The 22,622-nt window shown below is 44.9% G+C and overlaps 3 protein-coding genes across 5 annotated transcripts in view; all 3 read left to right on the top strand.

The window, feature by feature from the left end:
* shc1 (SHC (Src homology 2 domain containing) transforming protein 1) overlaps nt 1-5,585 on the top strand; it is a gene marked incomplete at its 5' end in the record, with an annotated part of 26,882 nt that extends 21,297 nt beyond the window's left edge. For all 3 annotated transcript variants that reach the window (XM_080858569.1, XM_080858568.1, XM_080858567.1), the window contains 6 exons: nt 11-137; nt 701-860; nt 1,613-1,661; nt 2,220-2,339; nt 2,808-3,043; nt 4,380-5,585. In XM_080858569.1, the coding sequence (XP_080714695.1) occupies nt 11-137; nt 701-860; nt 1,613-1,661; nt 2,220-2,339; nt 2,808-3,043; nt 4,380-4,508 (821 nt within the window). In that variant the 3' untranslated portion in view covers nt 4,509-5,585. The remainder of the gene's footprint in view (nt 1-10; nt 138-700; nt 861-1,612; nt 1,662-2,219; nt 2,340-2,807; nt 3,044-4,379) is intronic.
* A 3,959-nt stretch (nt 5,586-9,544) lies between these two features.
* lenep (lens epithelial protein) lies at nt 9,545-9,736 on the top strand (the record flags this gene model as incomplete). Its single annotated transcript, XM_080858453.1, has 1 exon — nt 9,545-9,736. The coding sequence occupies one exon, from the start codon at nt 9,545-9,547 to the stop codon at nt 9,734-9,736; it is 192 nt and encodes a 63-aa protein (XP_080714579.1).
* A 1,461-nt stretch (nt 9,737-11,197) lies between these two features.
* pbxip1b (pre-B-cell leukemia homeobox interacting protein 1b) lies at nt 11,198-22,606 on the top strand (the record flags this gene model as incomplete). The annotated part of the gene is made up of 11 exons (XM_080858054.1): nt 11,198-11,255; nt 13,971-14,054; nt 14,144-14,368; nt 14,880-15,192; nt 16,770-17,009; nt 17,641-17,664; nt 19,812-19,855; nt 19,976-20,083; nt 20,424-20,670; nt 21,027-21,406; nt 21,437-22,606. Exons 2-11 carry the CDS (start codon nt 13,998-14,000, stop codon nt 22,604-22,606), a joined length of 2,808 nt encoding a protein of 935 aa, XP_080714180.1. The 5' UTR covers nt 11,198-11,255; nt 13,971-13,997.
* Nucleotides 22,607-22,622: the final 16 nt, after the last annotated feature.

The following is a 22,622-nucleotide window of genomic DNA, read 5'->3' as shown; positions in this document are numbered from 1 at the left end:
TGCATACTAGCGTGTCACATCCTGGAGTGCTCGGAGGGTCTGGCTCAGGAGGTCATCAGCACCATCGGTCAGGCCTTCGAACTGCGCTTCAAGCAGTACCTGAAGAATCCACCCAAACTGGTCACCCCACATGACAGGTGGGTCAATTATGCTCGGACTTCAGTGTGCTCAGGGCTGGATTTGAGTGCTGGTAGTTGTCTGTTGCATGTGTGTGCATTCATGTGTGTGATCAAGCGTGCCTGTGCATGCCTGTGTGTCCTTACATTTTTTGTATCAGTGTAAATGCAGAGTGTGTGAGTGTGTATACGTACATGAAAGGCTGTGCATCCATGCTGTGTGTTGATAATAGAGTGTGTGTTTATGTCCTTATATTTTTTGAATAGTGAAAATGCAGAGTGTATATATTTGTGTGTGTGTATACATACATGCACGGCTGTGCATCCACACTGTGTGTTGAGAATTGTGTGTGTGTGTGTGTGTGTGTGTGTGTGTGTGTGTGTGTGTGTGTGTGTGTGTGTGTGTGTGTGTGTGTGTGTGTGTGTGTGTGTGTGTGTGTGTGTGTGTGTGTGTGTGTGTGTGTGTGTGTGTGTGTGTGTGTGTGTGTGTGTGTGTACTATATGCATGGCTGTACATCCATACTGTCTGTTGATAATGGAAATGCATTGTGTGTGTGTGTGTGTGTGTGTGTGTGTGTGTATAGGATGGCTCCATTTGACGGCTCCGCTTGGGAGGAGGAGGATGAAGAGGTAGCTCCACCCGCTGACGTCCCGTACTATAATAACTTCCCCGGGAAACAGCCGCCCCCTGGTGGCCTGGTGGACATGAGGACCCGAGCGGGACACAGCACTGGGGCCACACTGGTGAGACACACACCTGCCCCCTGGCTACCTGCTGCTACCCTTTCACCTCTCACTCCTACCCACTAGCTACCTGTGAACATGGCTACCCTGTCTTACCTGTGACTCTAACTCTTTTGCTAGCTCCACTTTACCAGGCCATGTTGTCACTTACAAGCCCTGTAGATACCTGTGCCTACATGCATTCTCCTCTTTCGATCCTTGCGTTTTTATGTTTTCTGATGTTGGTTTCTGTTTGCCTGTTTGGATCTGTCCATATCTGTCAAACCTGTCTGTGTACATGTGTCTGTGTAGTTGAGGTGGAGGAAAATTGGATATGGTTCAGTATCATGGCACTCTGTCAACATGCCTACATTTTCATTGTACTAAATTACTTCAACCGCTCAGGTGGTTGCTAGGTGAATGCAGTCGATTGCCTTTTAAGGTTCATCATATGGAAGTACATAATAAGTATTATTATTTTCAATCAATTAAAATATAACCTCCTTGGCTGAAGTAATTAAACACGGGGGTTGGGTTGCAAAACGCAAACTGCAAGATGCCATTCCTCGAATATCGAAAATTCTATACGGCTGCAGCCCCGTCCGTCAGTCACTTGGCTTTCTGTATTCTCTAACCTTTGTGTTTGTATATGAGTTATATGAGTTCTTATTCATGTTATAACTATTTAATGTACTTTTCCTGTGTTTGTATATCATTTATATGAGTGCTTATTCATGTTCTAACTAGTTAATGTACTTATCCTGTGTCTCCAGCCCTATGGTCAGAACGACATTCACAAGCAGCCGCTGCCTCCCTTACCAGGTACACCCTATAGGCCATGCCTGCTGTAGGGATTCTCCTTCATCTCCCACTCCACTCCACTCCACTCCACTCCACTCCACTCCACTGAACTCTACTGGCCCTCTGTGCTCCTCTCCTCTCCTCTCCTCTCCTCTCCTCTCCTCTCCTCCGCCCTCATCCTCCAGCTTTCCTTGAATGCTCCGCCATTCTGCTTTCTCTGGTCTTTATCTGTCTTACTCCTCCCTCTGTCATTGTAGTTATCTCTTCAGTGTCTTTCCTTTAATTCCACCCCTCCCTCTCTCTCTCTCTCTCTCTCTTTATCTGTTTCTCTCTCTCTTATTCAGGCTTTGTCCTTGCCTTTCTGAATGAGCCAGCACTTTCCCCTCTCTGTCATGTCTTATCACAGTGCTTTGAGTCGCTGCCAGACTCCAGCTATTGCAGGAAACTGCCCTAACTGATTCTGTGTCTAACATTTCCTCTTTCTTCCTGTCACCCTGATACACACACTCACTCTGTCTCTCTCTCCTTTTCTCTCTCTCTCTCTCTCTCTCTCTCCCTCGCTCTCTCTCTCTCTGCCAGTTGGAGTGAAAGAAGGAGGGCGTGAAATGTTTGATGACCCTTCCTATGTAAATGTGGACAAGACCCGCCCCCCAACGTCAGCAGCCAATGGCAACGCTCACAGAGATGCTTTTGATATGAGTGAGTGCGTTTGTCTGTTCCTGTGCTTGTCTAAGTCATGTGTGTGTTTTAGAGTGACCCAAGAGGGGAATACTCTTTACACATCAATGTTCATTGTTCCAGAAACATTCTTCTTTCTTAGACATAAAGAAATCTTAGACAAAAAACATTTTCTATAAATCTACTGTCACATAGATGTAGATATAGTTATGTTTATTCATATTCACAATTCATACTTAAAATAAAATAACACATACTAACTTAAGTATAACTAAAATTAAATGATACTTACAAGAATAATACATCATTGAGAACATACAAATACTTAGATTGTACTGTAATTTTTCTGTAACAATAAAGAGCGCATCAAATGCCTAATCTCTCCCCGTCTCTCTTTTCTCTTCCTCGGCTCTTCTTCCTCCTCTTCTTCCTCCTCTTCTTCCTCGGCTCTTCCTCCTCCTCTTCCTCCTCTTCTTCCTCCTCCTCCAGAGCCGTTTGACGATGCGCTGGGCATCTCGGGCTCGGCGCTGCTGCCCCTGGCCGAGCAGCTGCAGAGCGAGCCCTGGTTCCACGGCCCGCTGAGCCGCCGGCAGGCTGAGAGGCTGCTGACGCGCGACGGAGACTTCCTGGTGCGGGAGTCCGGCACCACGCCGGGCCAGTACGTGCTGACGGGCCAGCAGGGCGGCCAGCCCAAACACCTGCTGCTGGTGGACCCGGAGGGAGTGGTACGCATTTCAGTAGCACCGCAACCACACCAGTTATTTATCCTCTAATAGATTGGATGGATGGAGAGATTGATACATGTAAAGAGATAGAGGGATGCACAGTTAGAGAGATGGATGAAAGGGTGGGTGGGTGGATGGATGGCTAAGAGATTGATAAATGTATAGGGATAAGAGGGATGCACAGTTAGAGAGATTGAGGGAGGGAAGGATGGATGGAGAGAGAGATGAAAGGATGAAAAGCTGCATGGAAGTCTGGACGTCCATGGACAGTATAGTATGTGCTGACGGGCCAGCAGAGGGAGTGGTACACATATCAGAAGCATAACCAACACTAATGGAGGGAGGGAGGGAGGGAGGGAGGGAGGAATGGATTGATGGATGGATGGTTAGTTAGAGATGGAGGAGTATAGAGAGAGAGCAGCATTACAACCACACCAGTTGTCCACTAATTGAGGGAGAGAGGGCGGGAGGGAGGGAGGGATGGAGGGAGGGATGGAGGGAGGAATGGATTGATGGATGGATGGTTAGTTAGAGATGGAGGAGTATAGAGAGAGAGCAGCATTACAACTATACCAGTTGTCCACTAATTGAGTGGAAGGATGGATGGTGGATACATTGATGGAGATATAGAGGGATGGATGGACAGAAAGAGGGGGATGAAAGGATGGACAAAGACATAGAAGGATTGGCAGATGGAACACATACAACTGAAAAATCTGAAGACTATGGTACATTTAGTCAGATTAAGAGTAAGAAGGAGTGGTATGTACCAGGGGGAAAGGGAATCTTCGCAACAGCTTAGGAGCTGCATTCATTTTTATATAATTGGATAGATGGATTGATGTGTGAATAGTAGGTGGATGCATGGAGCCAAACTGATAAGAACAGAGGGGAAAGAACACTAAAAGAGGACACGAAGTGACATTAAGTATGAGTAAGCAAGAGAAGGAGGATAAACCAGCTAGCAGAGGTGTTTAATATAACAGAGGCGTGTCCGTTTAATCTAATTTAATCCAAACGCATCAAATGCACATCCATGCTACTAGTGGGCAGAGCAGGTTTCAAAGGAAGTATAGCAGGATAGAGATGGAAAGGAAAAAGTCTCTCTTCTAAACCACAAGTCCCTAAAACAGGAACTGATGCGATCACTGAAGAGGAAGTTGTCAGCCTCAGCTGTGTTCCGTCTATCACATCACTCACTCTTAAAGTCTCTTTTAATTTACATAAAACACACAGCTCCTTGTCTAACGCTCCTTTCCCTCCTCCTCCTCCTTCTCTTCTCCTCCTCTTCAACCTCCTCCTCCTCTTCCTCCTCACCCTGTTTCTCTTGCCTCAGGTGCGAACCAAAGACCACCGCTTTGAGAGCGTGAGCCACCTCATCAGCTACCACATGGACAACCGGCTGCCCATCGTCTCCGCAGGAAGTGAGGTGTGCCTCCAGCAGCCAGTAGAGCGCAGGCAATGAGCGCCGCCCACCCAGGGCCACGCCCACAACCCACCGCCCAATGAGGCAAGACCAGCAGTTGGCACGTTGCACCACCTTCGTCCCTCTCCCTCCTCCTCCTCCTCCTCCTCCTCCTCCTCCACCTCCTCACCTAACACTCCCTTGACTAGACTGTTGGTGGAATCACTCCATTGTTTTTAAAGGGGAGGAGGGTGAACTGCGCAAAAAAAAGTCCTTTTAGAGCGATGCAGTCATTACTAAGATACACCACAGGGATGTTCCCCACCTTGGAATCAAGAAAAACAAAAACGCCAAAAAACATGATTTTGACTGTGTGTCAATTGACATAGGTCAGTTGAAAACTTTAGCTACATACGCCATCAGGACCTGTAGTTAACTCCAAAGAGGACATTTCAGTGAAATACAGTGACAAAATGGCACTGTAAATGGCCAACCCACAACTCCAAAGACTTGTTGATGTGAGGACGTTCTCAGCTGTTTTCAAAAGGCTTTTGTTTTATGGATTAAAAAAAAAAAAAAACAAGCATTAACTCAAGTCAATGGAACGGAGCAAGCCATCCACCACTGTTGATGTCAATGCCTCTAATGAATATGCATCCATTTTCTACCTAGTAGACTCAGAGACATTCATCATACACCCATCCCCCTCAGCCCCAGGCAGACCTGCGGGTCTGCACCTGGCCAAAACACCCTATCAGAAAGACTGTTAAGATATTTTTCTTCTTTTTCCTATAGGAAAGTTGAACCATAGGAACGGTCACTTTATCCCCAATTCAAATCTGCATATGCAAGCTGAGGGGGCTTGAGTGTTATTGTTTTTAATTTTTATTAGATATTGATGCCATGACACTTCCGGTAAAGTTTATGGATAAAGGGATTTGTGTGGGAGACTTTGTGCTTCCACATATGTTGGATTGTCCTTGGGGAAACTAAGGAAGCAATGATGGGAAGAAGAACCTTCCTCACCACCTCCCACCCACTGCCCTCTTAACCTTCCAGGGATGTCTGATCCTACCCCCTTACCACATAGGACCCGCTTTTAGTCAGCCACTGAGATGCCTGGTCTAAATCACAACCCCCCCCCCCCCCCCCCCCCCCCCCCCCTCTGCCAAAGCTGGAGCAGGTGAGGGTGCCCGGGTGGGTGCCAGGGCGCTAGCAGGCCTGGGTACTCGGAGACTAAACACTGGCAAGGACAATGCGAGAAGTTGGAGGAAGCGACTGCTTGGGGTGTAACCCAGAGAGTGAGACTAAATACTGCGCTGCCCTGAGCCAATCACGACTCAGCATGGGCCTGTTTATGATGTCACCTCAAAGGGAAAAAAAAAAATCAACATCTGTACAGTGATGTCATATGAAAGCGCCTCAAATCGTCGCAAAAGATTTAAGAAAAAGAAAAAAAATCTGGGACTTGTCAATTAAAGCCGTGTCGCTTGTTTGTTTTTGTTTTTTTGTGAAAGAAATTCCATGTTTTTTCAGCATCGACAATCTGTGTACATATGTGCATGTATGTATCTTTTAGGGAAAACATGAAAAGACTCCAGCGTAAACATACACACACATACACACGTGTTCCTTCAGCCATATTTGCTTTCACGCTCGCACCAGAATATAAAAATGCACATGTTCTATGAAATGTAGCATTGCGCTCTGCATCAGTGAACTGCATATCTCGGGAGAGAGAAGAAGACAAGAAGAGAAATGGAAACCTCAAGTGGGATTCAGCAGATTGAATTGTGTAGTGTCTGTGGAGGAAAGGCGACAGTGATATTCTGCTCTCTTCTCCTCCCATCTTTTTTTTTTATTATTTCTCTCTGATTGTGCCTTTATTTTTTAGAGGAAACTGAGCTGAGGTTGAAGTGTGCAGTAAATCAGAAAGACAATGAATACAAGACAAAGAGAAAAAAAGAAAACCTGTGGCATATCCAGGTTAGATTCAGGTGATGGTAACGCTTGCCCCCGATTCCAAACTCTCCCCATTTCAGCACACTCATCCTCCTCCCTACAATGCTGGGGTGTTACTCTAAAATAAAAAACTGTTAAAACAGGAATGCATTTTTGTTTTTATCAACAAAGTTCATTTTAATATGGTGTAATTGTGTGGTCAGTCAGAAAAGGCCTATTCACAGGCAGACGGTCTCTGACAGTCAGTTAAGGCTGGTTTATGGTCAGAGGCGCAAGCGCAAGAGGCCCTTGCGCGCCCCTTGCGCGTCTTTTCACGTCTTGCGTGCATCGGGCAATTTTTCTAGACTTGCGCCATTTTACGCAAGCCTTATTGTTCTGGCGGTGAATTGCTTGGCAACACCCCAAACCATTAAGATGCAACGCGTAAGCACGTAGCAATTCATGCTCCCTTAACTGAGTATATCTCGGCCTTTATGCCACCCTGCCACCGCGTTATACAGCAACACAAGCTGCTTTTAAAGAGAAGTTTGACAATCTGTTTCATTTGGACACTAAAGATAAAGCTCCTTTAAACTCAAGGGTTTGGCTGGGAATGAGCTTGAAGCTTGAAACCTTAAATGTGTATAATACCTCACAAAGAGTCTTGGTGAATTTGGTCTGATTTGATTATATTTAATCAAAATTCCCAATTTATAGAATAATGTGTGAGCACAACAAAATAATGACATTGCAATAGGTTATAACTCTTTAAAAAATGCGTGATGGTGTGGTATCAGCGCTCTCTCTCTCTCTCTCCCGCACTAGTGGTCAAATCTGAACTGTTACCATGACAATCATGGTGTCACAATTGGCATGCAGCCAGCGGCAGTAGAGTGGCGTAATGTTGTAGATGATGTAGATGTATAACTGTACAGATAGCCATCATTGTAGTGTCTGTACTTTACTTGACAGACTCTTGCCTCTTGCACAGGAAAACGGTTTGCTGTGTTTTTCTTTTTCTTTAAATTTTTGTGCTCATACATTTTTTTCTGTCCTCAAAAGAAAAGAAAATCACACTTTGCTCTGGTTTTGTCAAAGGAGTATTTTGAAAATGGGTCGTAAGGGCCTGGAAGGAGCGATCTGGTGCCTTGCAGAAATGGACTGTGTCATGAGTTGAAGCGGAAAGAGTCAATCGATCCTGATGGACTAATGGATGGATTTAAGCAGGGATGATGAGGGGAGTGATGTCATCCTGTCACTGAGGCCTTCATTGCATGCAAAACGATATCAGTGTTGTCGTGGTGATGTTATTGTCCTTTGCTGATGTGTGTTGTAATGTTATCTTTCTGTTTCTAATTTCCAAGCCAAAGGTTAGTTTTTGAGTTAGTCAGTACAGATATTTCTGTTTTATTTTTATTCGGTTTTATTACCCTTTTTACATTCTTGTGTTTGGGAAAAGTTCATGTTTACACTTGTATCTGCAAATATAAAATCACATATATCAACCATCCTTTATGGTGCACTTGGTTTTGAATATAGTTTCTGAAATGTGAGTCTCCATAGTGACCTTCTCGCGCCAAAGCAGTTGAAGAAAATATTGTGTTTATTAAAGTGAAGACACTTTTCTTAGTACCTTAAATCTTATAATTGTATTAATGATCACAATCTATTAATTTTAATATGTAAACATTTCTTAACCTTACTCAATTTAAACAGGCTCTATATTGACTTAACAGTTGTCAGTCCACCAGTGTCAGTGGATTGGCTTTTCAAATTCATCAGTTACAATACAGTTTCTTCTGACCTGAAGGTGCACACACTAAGTCAGAGTAGACAAAGTTTTTTTGTTGTTCCATCATTCTGATGTATCACAACCCACAGACAGTTGTTTACAAATGTAACTTTAAAAAACATTATTTAACCACTACCCACTAGTCATTTCCGATGCCTTTTGAGAAGTAGATACGATGCTTCAGTTCTCTTATACAAAGATGTCGTTGGGTCTTGTAGAGACCTTTCCACCCACAATAAGACGCTAATGTGAAGTTCTGGGTAGTTGACATATAAGGTAACAGAGGAGAGCATGAAGGAGATTTTTATTTTTAGTAGAAATGACTACACCACTGACTTCAGCACCAAGCTTGCGCATGATCGCAAGTCATGTCATTCCTTCTTTAGGGGGAGCTGTGTTCTCTTGCTTTAACATCTTCCTAATTCTGGCATGAAGTGAACAACTGCCAGGGACAGTCTGCCAACTCCGAGGTGGAACAGAAACACCTTATTCTGGCTGAAAGAGTAGCCCCTGCAAAGCTGCAATGACCCACTTTCACTTGGCTCGGTATCCAGCTGTATTCTATGCTAAGGTGTAAGCATGTTCCAACATGAGAACAGAGGACTCAGTGCTTCTTTTTTAGGGAGGGGGGGGGGGGGCAGGGAGGTGTTGAGGGTGCACATACTTTGGAATACTGGAGAGCCAGTAGGAGCAGTATGATGTAAAGGGGGGGTCAGAGGTTAGAGTTCAATGGGGACAATGGCTTTAGTGACCTAACGGTTCAGGCTTAAATGTCACCAAAACGGCCGTCACACACATGACTTTTCCGAAGAGCTCTGTAAGCCGTGTCACAGAACAACAACAACAAAAGCACTTCACGTATTGATTTCCAGAAGCAGAACAGCGTGAGCAGTAGGACAAAGCGAGAGTCGTGGAAACAGGATGGGGTTGCGGGGGGCAGCCTTCCGCACACGGACCAGAGACAGAACGATCCAGGTAGAACAAAGCAGGGGGCTCACAATGGCACACGTGACGTTCGATTAAAGCCAGACAATGGGGGCTTTTCTCTGTGAGGGGAAGTGGGCAGTTAGCGCGTCTGTTCCAGAGCCGAATAAAGAGCCTGGTGACATCAGGAGCCCAAAGGGAACCAACAGCAGGCGGGTGTAGACCACACAGAGTCCCAGGGGTTGCAGAAAGCCTAGCAGGAAGATACAGCAGAAAGGAAAGAGGACCTTGGCGAGACCCTCTACAGGTTTATTTATCAACCAAGACTAGACACATCCACCCCCCCTTCTATTTCAGAAGCTCTACTCCCTGCCTTTTTTCTACTGTTCTGCGCTGGGGACCCCCCAGTTTCATTGCCACCGTGGATCGCTTGTTTGACATGCACCCTCAGCGCCCGCAGCCCCAGGCCATGCCCTCCGGGCTGGGGCAGACCCTGAGAGACGCTGCCCTGGGGTTAGGGCGCGGGAAGAACCTGCTGGGCGGAAACATCGCCTATGGCTTCATCCAGTCGCTCAAGGAGTGCCTCTACTTCCTGCTCTGCTGCTGGTGCATCAAGGAGATCCTGGACTGAGTGAGGAGGGAGGGAAGGAGGAGCCTCCTTCTGGGCTTTTGTTCTGTTTTTATTAATTTTTTTGGTTCACCACTTTGGTTTTTGCCATCCCACCTTATGTATTGGTGCCCATAGAGGTAAGCATGCATGGTGCTTCTGGACTTTAAGGAGACTGAGTGGCCTTGGTTGTTTATATGCATGATCCACTGAACAGTAGGGGAATGCCTTCCTACACCGAGATAACGTACTAACCTTACCTACTAGAAAAAGACCCTCATAGTTTCTCCACAGAGCTTTGGTAAAATAGATGCCAAAGAGCTTAGAACAAAGACCGTCACCAAAGAATACCACTGGTATGGAACTAAATCTGACTTGGGCCTAAGCTATGGATATATGTTCCTAGCATATGACTAAAGGATATTTCTTATTATTGATTTTCAAATGGCTGTAAATGATGCTTAATAGTCTCTATATTGATAGGCAGGAGTCTCTAGCGTGCTGCGCATTGCTCTGACTGTAACTTATGTGCACACAGTCCACTTCAGTGAAGTCCATGGCTGCAACAAACAGAAGACTGTCAAAACAAACAAAAAACATTTCCATGAGTTTGAGTTCTGAATTTGCCGAAGATATGCAAGCAGAAGAGCATGTTTGGCGAGAATAAGACAATGTAGACACCACGGTGAAGCCTGGACTGCATTAACATTGACCAAAGTGAAAACTGAACTGATTCATAGGCCTTAAGGCCTGAACGGCTGGACTAGGCCCTGGGTTTTTATAAATCACAACGGGACTGCGCAAGATTTCTTGGACTGCAGCTTTGACAATGCTAACATAAAGTGATTCCAGTACTGATGTTACAAAGTGAAGAACACAGCACGGCATGAAATACAGTCTAGCTTAGGCTGTGCCAAGAATAGAAAAATCATTATCAACTCAAAATAAAAAAAGATGTCCTTGGAAAATACGTTGGACAACTTTGACGGATTGTTGAGTGTTTGATTGTTGAGCTGTTTATTGTCTAATTTTTTATGTATTGTAAAGATGTAATGTCGTAATAATAATAATGCATACTATAGAACAGAAACCTGTAAAACTGGCAAATGTAAGTAAATCTTCATATAGGCTACCCTGGTCGATTTGAACATTCGTAGAATAAAAATGATGTGGGCAACTACAGGCTATGCTGACAAAGACTGAAATAAGACCCATCCATGACACGATCCTAAAGCTTAGCATGTGAAAATCCACCAACATCATTCATTCTCAGAAACGTTGAGGTGTAAAGGCATTGTTCACCTGTGTGCTTCGATCAATCATAAAGTTTGCTCTGAATGAAATGCTTCAGTGTCATTGGGTGACTTGGACTCTAGGAGGCGGGATGAACATAAATACCGTGCATTTATTGGGTAAAAATGGTGTTTGAGATATCACGATTAGTAGTGAACGCCCCCGCTTGAGAAGTTGTGCGAAAGAGTCTCAATCATCAGGCGGAAGAGGACATCTAATTACGGATTTTGGAGAGCCACCAGTTATCACGGTAAGATCGTTTTATCTGCGTATGTTCAATTTATTTGAACTCTTTATTCATCAATAATGACAGTTATCCATACACTGCAGTTTAACTGAACTGTTCGACATATCCGGTACAAGTGCAGAGTTTAAAGTTTGTAGAGGACGTGAACAAGTCATCTGGCGTCATTTGCAGCTGTCAGGTCTGCGTCTTCGACTTTTCATAACATTTGAATAATGGTGTGCAGTTTCTGTCAGAGATAAAGAGATAAAGTGATTCGGCTTAACCATTGTATGCTATAGGCTAGCTGCTGCTGGCATTTAAAAATTTAGCCCACACTCTTCTTTTGTGAATGTTGACAATCAAAGGTTGACCAGATGCGCCTCCAAATTCAGCTGATGACAGTTCGTGCCGACCGTCTTGAGGCAAAAAGTAAACTTGTTTTAGACGTTACTAAAGACTTCCTTCTCGACATAGGCTACTCACTAATTGGCACTTTTTTTGTCCATGTTTGGTCATGTTTTGGACAGGACGGACCCAGATGAAAAAGATTGTGCAGACTATTGCGTCTGACGTCTGTTCACTTGCGGGAAAATTGCATTAGGCTAAATAAATTTAATCCGACCTTTCAGACAATAGTTTAGTCATATGGCATATTTTCCGTCAGCACCTTTCAACCTCGTTGGGAATCAACTGCCAAGAGGATGCTGGTTGCTTTCAGTTTTTTACTATTTTCCCCCTTTCAGAGACATCAAGCCGACATATGTGAGCCGCTATCTGAGAGGCAAACCACACACAGGCTTGTCAGTCTTCTTCCACATGCAGTTTAAAGGACTATTCGGTCTGCTTCACGAAATTCCCCCCAGGCCCAAATGCGCACACTGAGACCATATCTCTTGCTGCACTAAATTTAGCAAATAGCTATTTAAGTCAATCCAGTATATCCGCAACAATTCTCATGGCTCAAGGCTACGTTCAGAAATCCTCTCATGGGAGTCCGCTATTAGAAGACCCAAATTACTAAAGCAAGAATGAGAAAGAAAGATCCTTAATAGAAACTGAAGTGTGTCACTTAGGAAAATTGGACGGCTTATTCTTTCACAATTACGTATGTAGGCCTTATGAAGGCCTTAAGCAAGTGCAGGTTCCTCCACTTTGTTCTATAAAGCTTGCCTGGGGTGTCAGAGTTAAATATGTATATATATATATATGGAGACCCAGTTCAGCTCTCAGAAATGGAGGATGTATACTACCAGAACCACCAGAGGCCCACGACTTGGGCCTATTATTTGACCCATTTGATAAACAAGGCTCTCCCTGTGGATATGTGACATTAAACCGTAGATCTCTTTCCTGTTTCCCTCTCTCTCTCTCTCTCTCCCTCTCTCTGTTCCTTTTTGCTTTGGTCTTTCCGTGGATTCCAGGTCTAGATGGATACTGAATTGCTTTGTTTCGCCAGTACTGTCAGTAACTATGAATGGAATGGCCATCTTTCTCCCACACTTCCGCCACAGTGCCTGAGATTGGTTGAGATGGCTTCCTCAGGGCTAAAAACGGCAGCCTTAGTTACGCATTTCGCTGCCAAAGCATCCTCCGCACAGGCAAAAGGCAGCACTACCCGCACACTCACCCTGTTCACATACTAATGAGCGCTTCATACAGCTCCTGTTACTCTGGGTTATATACGTGCACGCATACACATTCACCCTCACGACTCATTTCAGCACAGAGCTCTAAACACCATATTATCATGACAGTGACTGCACAAATACACACACACATACACATTAACTCACACGCATACACACACACACACACACTCTTACTCACATACTCAGTAATCACACACATACTCAGTAACTTACACTAATAAACACTTACACACACACACACACAGTTACTCACACGCATAAACACAAATTCATAAACTTTGTATATTCGTGTGAATTACTCACTCACACACACTCAGTAACTCACATGCATTAACACACACACATACACACTCCGTAGCTCACATGCAAAACACACTCACACATACTCATTAACTTGCAGGCTTAAATACACATTTACACTCACTGACTCACACGAATAAAGACACACACTCACTACACAACATCTTGAGAGGAGAAAGCACAAAACACTGAACTCTGCAAACAAAAAAACTCACTCTCTCTGTCAGGTTCCACACTAATACTATTACACACACACACACACACACACACACATACACAGTTGTGCAGACAGTAAATACCCAAAATGTTCCGTTTACACACACCCACTGCTTAATGACACTCTCGGACTGCAGCCATGACAACGGTTATGTGGAATAACTGTTGCTAACTAATTGACTTTGTCTCCTGTAGTGTGTTATTTTTCAAACACGCAAATAATGAGCAGAGAACTATTGCCTGATCGTATAGAGAGATAAGACATCATAGAGACTAGATCAACACATACAGCATTGTCCTCCAGAGAGGCAGTGCTGAATTCCATGCAAATAAGTAGCAGCTCATGGAAATTAGCATTGAACAAGGGACAGGTGTATGAAACTAGGTTGGCTGGGTGTGTGTCTTGTGCCTCAGAGGATTGTGTGTGTGTGTGTGTGTGTGTGTGTGTGTGTTTGTCTTTTTCAGAGAGACAAAGAGGAGAGAGAGAGAGAAAGAGCAAGAGGAAAGGATGTTTCTGTGTATGTTCTGTAGTTTATCCTCTCTTTGTTAAAAGGATACACCGTGTTTATTCCAGTTGCTGGGGCAGAGCCATCAGAGGGCGATGTCTGCCAACAGCAACAGTGCCAATGGCAACAACTGGACCATCGTAACACCAGAGGTATTGTGTGTGCGTGTGTGTGTGTGTGTGTGTGTGTGTGTGTTGACTGTGTACATTTGATTGTGACTTGATGATGACTTATTTTGTAGGCACCTGTTGCTGAGAACGTCGGCCCAGTACCTGAGGACTCCCAGGGCCATGCAGACTCCAGCAGCCCAGCACAGCCTCTCTCTGAGGGGCAGACTGAGTCGGCCCACTCCTCATCACACCAGACAGAACCAGAATCCTCACCAGAGCGGCCGCCAGAGCCGGTTCTCTCACCTGCAGCAGAGCATGGACATAGTGGACCCGGCCAGCCTGTTGAGCAAGAACCGGTAGCCTTTCTATCTGTTTGTTTTACACTGAGTACACTGCACTGTAACTGAGTATCCACCCCTGTGATGTACATAACTCGCCTGTCTTGAGTGTCTGTCTGTCTGTATATGTCACTGAAAGTTATAAACTCAAACACTTTTTCTTTCACTCTTTTTATTTCCTTCACTTTTCCTTTTCCTTTTATCCAGTTACTACCCCTGTCACGACTCTAACATTGCCAGACATGATCCAGAAGTTTCAAACAATTATGAAAAAAAATGTGTCTGTCATAAGTACCATATAGATGTTTGTTTCAAAGTTTGCTTGATGTCTCTGAAATATGTGTCAACACTTGTTTACACACTTCTTTACAAATATAAGAGCTATTGTTTTGGTAGGGGAGTCCCACTGCAGTCCCGCTCCCAGCGACAGCTTTCACCTCATTATGTCATCTTTCAACAACAGCGCCACCTTCAGCAATCAGCATTCAGCGTCACTTACCTAAAAAATGTTACTGAATTATTTTGCCAGGTGAGCGAAGGATCGTCCCTGGAGGGCCTTGATGACCACTCCCAGAATGGAGACTCCACCCCCAGTGTTGTCCCTCTGAATTCAGACACAGAGGGCCTTGACTCATCAGCACTTGATGAGCACAGTGTGCACGATAGCTACTCAGAGCACCAATCCCATCCCAGTGCTGAGACTGATCTGTTCTCTGATTCGTACACACACATAAGCCCCGCACCTGATGCCATACACACTGTAGAGGAAGAGGAGGAGCTTCAACAGGAAGAGGAGGGGCTTGACCAGGGCAGAACATGGACTGAGGAAGTAAAACTGTCAGGTATGCCATTCATGGCTGAATTCTCAAATTTTTCAACTTTTCTCTTTCTCTAGATTTATGGTATGGACACCAGTCTTTTATGTCTTTCAGTATTTGTTTGTTAACTTGATGCATTTTTAAAAGTCTAGTGGTCCATATGGTGCTGGGGGTCCCCTAGTGGACTGCAGGCAGGTGACACAGATTAGGTGTGTCTGCTGGCCGAACTGAGAGGAGCTGTATGGTTTCATGTGTATTTACAGACCTGTCTCTTTGCTGCCCAATTTAAAAGGCCCAATCTGCCTCCTGACGTCTTAAATGTGGCAGCTGGTTCATTTAAATTACTTGGTTTGAAACTGCTGGCATCTCTGAACAGAAATCTATCCATCTGTGATGCTTGGCAGCCAGCCTTAGAACAGTAATGCACGGTTTACAAAATAGCTTCTTCAAAAAAAATAAAAATAATAATAATTCCCTATGTCCCCTAAGTCTTAACAAATGATTAATCTAAAATACACCCAAACCAATACTTTAAAACAACAACATTGAGGATAAAATGATAAAAAGTAGTGTGAGTACTTCGGAGCAGTGTTTCCCCCCCCTGTGCGAGACTGCTGGAGATAGGGAGGGATTTAGGGGGGGGAGCTGAGGTGAAAGTTCTGAGAGGAAAGCTGCAGCCTCTGGCTGAGTGGATATGAAAGGGGGCTGCTGCTTACGGCCGGCGCTGGAGCACACACCTCATCCATAATGAAGCACATCCGCCTGAGCACTTGAGCTGTTTTGACAGCTACGCTGGACTACGTCTGCAGGGTTTGTGTGTGTGCTTGCTTGTGTGTGTGTGTGTGTGTGCTTCCCTGTTTGTGTGTGTGTGTGTTTGTGTGTGTGTGTGTGTGTGTGCTTGCTTGTGTGTGTGTGTGTGTGTGCTTGCTTGTGTGTGTGTGTGTGTGTGTGTGTGTGTGTGCTTGTTGGTTTGTGTGTGTGTTTGTCTGTCAAGAACTGAGTACAAAGTCAGTATGGCATCAAATGCCAGATCCAGTGTAGCTCATTAATTTTAAAAACTCACCGTGAAACATGACAACACACACCAAATCTGAGCTGCGTTAGCGATGATATTTCTTGAGGTTGTGTGAAGAGTGACTTCACTGAGGTGAAAACATATTTAACGGACACCTTTGATCAAGGGGCTCAGGACTGTACCTGACCATACATGCAGTACACGAGCATCACAGAAACTGAATGCACAGAATCAGACTCCTTTTGCAGTTTGGGCCTTATTTTTCTGTTTCAAAATGTGTGTGTTTTTGCCTCCTAATTGGCTGCGGTGTGACAAGTTGTGTTGCGTCCTGCGGAGCTGCTTTTGAGTGAAACACCTAATGAACGAGTGAAACTCCTAACGAACGAGTGCAGAAGAACAGAGCAAGGGTGAAACTCCTAATGAACGAGTGCAGAAGAACAGAGCAAGGGTGAAACTCCTAATGAACGAGTGCAGAAGAACAGAGCAAGGGTGAAACTCCTAACGAACAAGTGCAGAAGAACAGAACAAGGGAGTGGAAAGGAGTTCAAACGTCACTCTTTTTCTTTTTCCCTTCCTGTGTGATCAGAGAGCCAGCAGGACACCGTCCCGGTGACGGAGGGAGAGAGCGAGGGAGGCGGCCTGAGGAGGAGGAAGGTGACCCTGCTGGGCTCCCTGGACCGGCATGACAAAGATGGAGAGGAGGAGGAGGAGGTGGAGGAGGAGTACAGCCCGCCACCAGCCAGGGAGGAGGAGATGGGCCTGTCTCTGAACAAGTGCATCCTTGGAGCCGTACTTCTCCTAGGCCTGGGGACCATCTTCTTCTCTGGTGAGTTCCGAGAGGAGAACCATGTTCTAGTGCTCTGGTGTTCTAGTGCTCTGGTGTTCTAGTGCTCTGGTGTTCTCGCGGTGTTCTCACAGCATCCCCTCAGAGTGTTGTCCAGCTACCCATGAGCTCCTGTCTCTGTACTGTGGAACATCTGTGTGCTGTCATGTGGGAAATAGGCTGCCTTCCTCTCCAAAATCAGGACTGGGAAATAAGCCCCACATAGATAAGTCCTTGTAGAATATTATTTGTAGGACCGTAAGAAGGGCCATAATGTAATTTACATGTTTCTATATTCTATACACAAGGAAAGATATTGTCAGTTAACTCTCTCATAATTCTAAAATGTCAGTCATTTTGGAAAACAGCCGTCTTATCAAATATTCCACATTTACAAAGCATTCGCAAAGTATATTTTACACAAAACCCCACTGGTTTTCTTCATTTGTACCTGAAACTGCTGATTGATATTGTGCACCGGGCTTTGGCCTTTTAAGAGCTGCTTGGGAGTGGTCTTTCTTGAAAGAAAACGGTCAAAACACCAAAGTAACACTCTTAAATACCAGTGGTTCTGACTTGCTATGATGTTTGATGAGTGTAACATGAGCTGAGACTGAGGTGTATTACTCTACAGGTGCGTTCTTGGACCTGGATGAGGGTAGGTGAAGAAACAGAGAGAATGGGTGAAAGAACGTGCACACCTACAGCTTGAGAGAAAGAAAGAGAGAGCGAGAGTGTGTGTGTGTGTGTGTGTATCTGTGTGAGGCACAAGGGTGGGTGGCTGTTTGGCTGTGTGCTTTTGTGAAGGAGTCCAAGGAAGTGTGTGGCTTCACTGGTTAACTGTCACATGCTCAGTTAGGGGTTCTTCCTCTTCCTCTCCCAGAATGCCGTGCACACCCATACTCATCCTCGCACCACCCTCCTGCGCTGGCATCTTAACTGAAGCGGTACCACCTGTGCCATGGATTTGTTTTCTATACAGTGGTTATAAGTATAAGCCCCCTGACAATCAGACACCTTTTTCACAATGACAAAAGATACTTCTACATAATTCCCCAATCAGTATTTCTATTGTGAGCATGCTCTATGCTCTAGCGCCTTATACTATGTTGTAGTATATTTTCAAAGGCAAAACAAATTATTAAAAATCAATTAATTGAAAACTGAAATATACTATTCAGTATTTAAACCCCTATGCTTTTGAGTTGCTTAAGGGACAAGGTGTTTCATATGCTTCAGTGAGGAAAAGACTCCAACTGTTCAACTGGGCACCATTGATGGTGATGGAGGCTACCGTTGTCTGGTGAGGGAGGCTACCGTTGTTCACACATCACTCCAAACTATCTGTTTGAGTGTTTGAAAGTTTAATGTCAGCAATTAGGGTACAGGAGTCCACTATCTTAAGAGCTATACTTAAAACTTGACTCTGTTGGAGGCTGGCGAAAAAACAACATTATTTTAGAAGATAAGTCATATGATACCAAAACAGAACTGCATATCCTCAAAGTATTAAATGTGGTGTAAATCGAACCCTGCCAATGCCTCAAGATACACCATCCCAATGTGTGTGGGAGTGGTAACATAGTGATGTGGGGACCCCACATCACTATGTTACCACTCCCACACACATTGGGGATATTTCTCATTTGCAGGACCTGGGGAAACTTTTTAGAATTGAAGGGAGAATTAATTGAAATAAATTCTACACAATATCACAAGAAAACCTGTTTCAGTCTGCTGTATCACTGACACTTGGGAGATTAGCTACCAGTAGGACCAAAGGGCTAAAGCAGCACTGGAGTGGCTCAGACACAGTAAATTGAATATTCTAGAATGGCTCAGTCAAAGCCCTGAATTCTACTGAGAATCTGTGGCGCTGCAGACCAGGACCGCCATCCCATCGACCTAGATGTTCTACATAAATTCTACCAGGAAGAATGGGGCAAAAACACGGCAGAACAATGTGCAAAGCTGGTGCTGTCTCCCTTCAGAAGACTTAAGGCTGCTATAGCAGCAAAGGGGTTCTCTACCAAGTATTCATATAGGGGTTGAATATTTATGCAATCAGAATATTTTAGCAGGAGACAAATGTCTTATTTAGCCTTTAGAGATATACTACAGTATTGACCATAACAATACTAATTAGGGAAAATATGTGTAGGTATCTTTAGTAAACCATTTAATTACTTTTAGAGTTGAATACCTTTCGAGCCACTACGTTATACATGTGTATGCGTCCCTTATATACGTATCCATGTTGCTCCGATGTTCTCCTTCTCAAAAGCACCCACAGGACACAATGTCAAAATCTTACCATGTCCTGTTATTTTGCTAAACAAGTCTTAAGGGTCTGGTTAAAACAGCTGAGGTGTCGTTGTTGTCTAACCTCTGGGGAGAGGCTCGGTCAATAAACTGATTCATTATTCGATAATTCGATTCATTAGGATAATTCCTCCTCTGTTCTGTTGCTTGCTTTGGCTGTTTTAGAAAGACTCTGCCTTGTGGTGTTTCTGTTTCATTGTGCCACATGTGCGCTTATTACTGTTCTCATGAAGTGAAGCATAGCATGCTGGTACTGCAGTCAGAATAACGGCACTGAACATGTTATGCTTGTATAACATCATCACACAAATCATCTCTGTGTGCAAGAGGAGAAAGATGTAATGCTGATGATGTTGGTACTCAGTCAGTGTGTGTTATAGGGATGACGCCTTTGTCGTTGTTAAACTAATAAAGTGCATTTTGCCTTTCATTTTATTTTTTAATTGTATTATTCTTTCTGTCTGTATTGTTTTGTCTTGCCAGAAGGGGACGATATGAAGGAGTTGAAAGATCGAGATCTTGCCAAGGTTGGACTTAAGCCTCATTCTGTTATTGTTTGTGTCCTTCACATGTCTCTCCCTTTACACATACTCCCCTCTTGCTTATTACTATTACTTTACACGATTTCAAGGATCCGTTTTTTACAGGAATGGTTGAAGAGTGAAAGTCGTCCAGATACCTATGCTGGGGTGAAGCCTCCCGTACTGCTGGACAAAGAAAATGAACAGATAACAGTATTGCAGGCACAAATACAGGTCTGTGTCTGTGTCTGTGTCTGTGTGTCATGTGTGACTTGTGACTACTCTGACATGAGTGACTACTCTGACTCTTCATGCTAAATAATAAATGCTAAAATACTCACTCACTGGTATAGAAAAGTTCTATGTTCCCATTTCCCATGAGTAATTCCCTAAATCCTGCATCACTTAAGATGCAGACCTGTTTTAACAAGTAGATTTGAGAATAGGCCTTATTCCCCACAGAACATTTTTGAGCTCCTCTCTCTCTCCCACTGGACATTTTTAACTGGGTCTCAGTCTGACTACATCTCTCAAGGCTCACTGCTGTGCCTTTAATCCCTTTCTCTCTGCTCAGGCCCAGAAAGAAGAGCTGGAGTCGGCCCAGCAGCTGGTGAAGGAGGGGGTCAACGAGAAGGTGAGACGAGAGGAGCTGGAGCGGGAGAACAAGAGGATGAAAGGGGAGCTGGAGTCGATGCCCACCCGTCAGAAGGAGATAGAGCGCGAGCATGAGAAGATGAAGAAGGAACAGGAGAAGTCAAAGAGAGATCTGGAGAACATGGCCGCCATTCAGAAGGAGTTGGGCGCTCTCAAGGCCAAACTGGGTAAAAGCCAGTTTACCAGCCGTTGGGAGGAACTAAATTAAATGTCATTTAATTGTCTCTCCTGAGCTAACTCTCTCTCTGAGCAGACAGTGGCATTATTAACTGATCATTGGTGATTATGACATTTGGGTAGCAAATAATATTTACAAGGAAGGTTAGTTTATTCCCATCATTTTATTGTTTATGTCAGCCAGTCTGGAAAATCGTTTTTAACAGTTTTAATTGTAAAGATCGCAAAAGATATGGAAGTATTAGATGTTTCCTTTCTCTCTATACCGGATGAATTTTTTTATCTTTTCATATTTTTTTAAGTCTAATTTCCTCATAGGCACATTTCTTTCTTTGTCTTTTCACAGTAACTGCACCCTCTACTGGCCTACCCACAGAACAGCAGAAAGGCCATGGCCCTCAGCACAAGGGGGAGAGGAAAGATGCAAAGGACAAGAAGGAACCTCGAGAGAAAGAGAAAGTGGAGAAAGAGCGAAGGAAGGGAGAAAAGGAATTGAAGGAGGAGAAAGGGTGGAAGAAAGAGAAAGATGCTAGGAAGGAGGGAGGTGAGAGGAAAGAGTTGAAAGAGAAGAAACACGGAACAAAGGAGAAAAGGGATGTGAAGGAGGGCAAGGAGTGGCGGGAAAGAGGAGAGAAGAAAGGGTTGAGTGAGAAAAAGGATTGGAAGAAAGAGAAAGATGCCAGGAAGGAAGGAGGAGAGAGGAAAGGGTTGAGGGAGGAAAAGGACTGGAAGAAAGAGAAAGATGCCAGGGAGGAAGGAGGAGAGAGGAAAGGGTTGAGGGACTGGATGAAAGAGAAGAACGTTTGGGCGGAGGAGGGCAAGACTGGAAAGAAGGAGAGGAAAGACAAGGGTGAGGGAAAAGAATGGAAAGAGGACAAGAAGTGGAAGAAGGACAAAAGCATAGATGGAGGGAGGAAGGGAGAGAGAAAAGAACGGAAAGAGTGGGAAGACAAAAGAGGGATAGGAGGAGGTAAAGATAGGGAGTGGAAGCACAGGGAGGAACAAAGAGAATGGAAGGAGGATAGGAAGAGGAAAGGTGATGAAATGAGCGATGGGAAGAAGAAGAAAAAAGAATGGAAAGACCGAGAGGAATGGAGTGACGACTCCGACTGGAGAAGGGGAAAAGAAGATGGCAAGAAAAAGAGCAAAGAAAGGAGGGAGACCGGAGAGAAAAGGGGGAAGGAAGAGAAAGAGCATAAGAAGGAAAGAAAAGAATGGAAGGAGAGGAAGGAGGAGAGAAAACAATCTGGTGGCAAAGCAAAGGAATGGTCTCACGATGAAGAGCGAAAGCATGTGGAACGGAAGGAGCATGGGAGAGATCACAAGGGGAAGGAGCACAGAGACGCCCATCACAAAGACAAGGACCGGGCGGACTCACACGGGGAAGAACAACAGCACCGAGACGCCAAGAAAGACAAGACCTCAGGCCATCCTCACCAAAATCACCACCACCGTCATGACAACAGCCATCTCCACGGCGACTACTGGAGCCAGCAGCGGCAGAAGCTCCAGCACTCAAGTGGCCCTCCGGCCGAGTGCTCCGACGCAGCTGCCTGCGCCCAGGCCCAGGGGCTCATCCCCGTCTCCCTGGCCGACTTCGAGGCCCTCCTGCTGGCCTACCTGGAGCGGCTGGAGGGCACCACCGAGGACCAGGCCTCCAAGAGGCAGGAACTGAGCAAGCTGGTGAGGGAGTTCTTCGCCGACGGCATCTTCGCCCACGACCAGATGCCTTTCAGCGAGTTCGTGGAGGACGTGTCGGACATTCTGGAGGACTTGGCAGAGGAGGAGGAGAACCATGAGATGGAGGAAGAGATGGAGGGGTTCGAAAAGGTGGCGCTGAAGAAGTTTGCCGTGCCAAAGGGAGGAGAGAAGGATGGTGTTGACGGGGGAGAGTTGAAGAAACCAAGTGGCAGAGCAAAGGGTTGATGTGGCGTTTAGAGAT

Source organism: Sprattus sprattus (assembly GCF_963457725.1).
Source record: "Sprattus sprattus genome assembly, chromosome: 19".
In the NCBI taxonomy this organism is placed as follows: Eukaryota; Metazoa; Chordata; class Actinopteri; order Clupeiformes; family Clupeidae; genus Sprattus; species Sprattus sprattus.
This window is presented reverse-complemented; position numbering and strand designations above follow the sequence as displayed.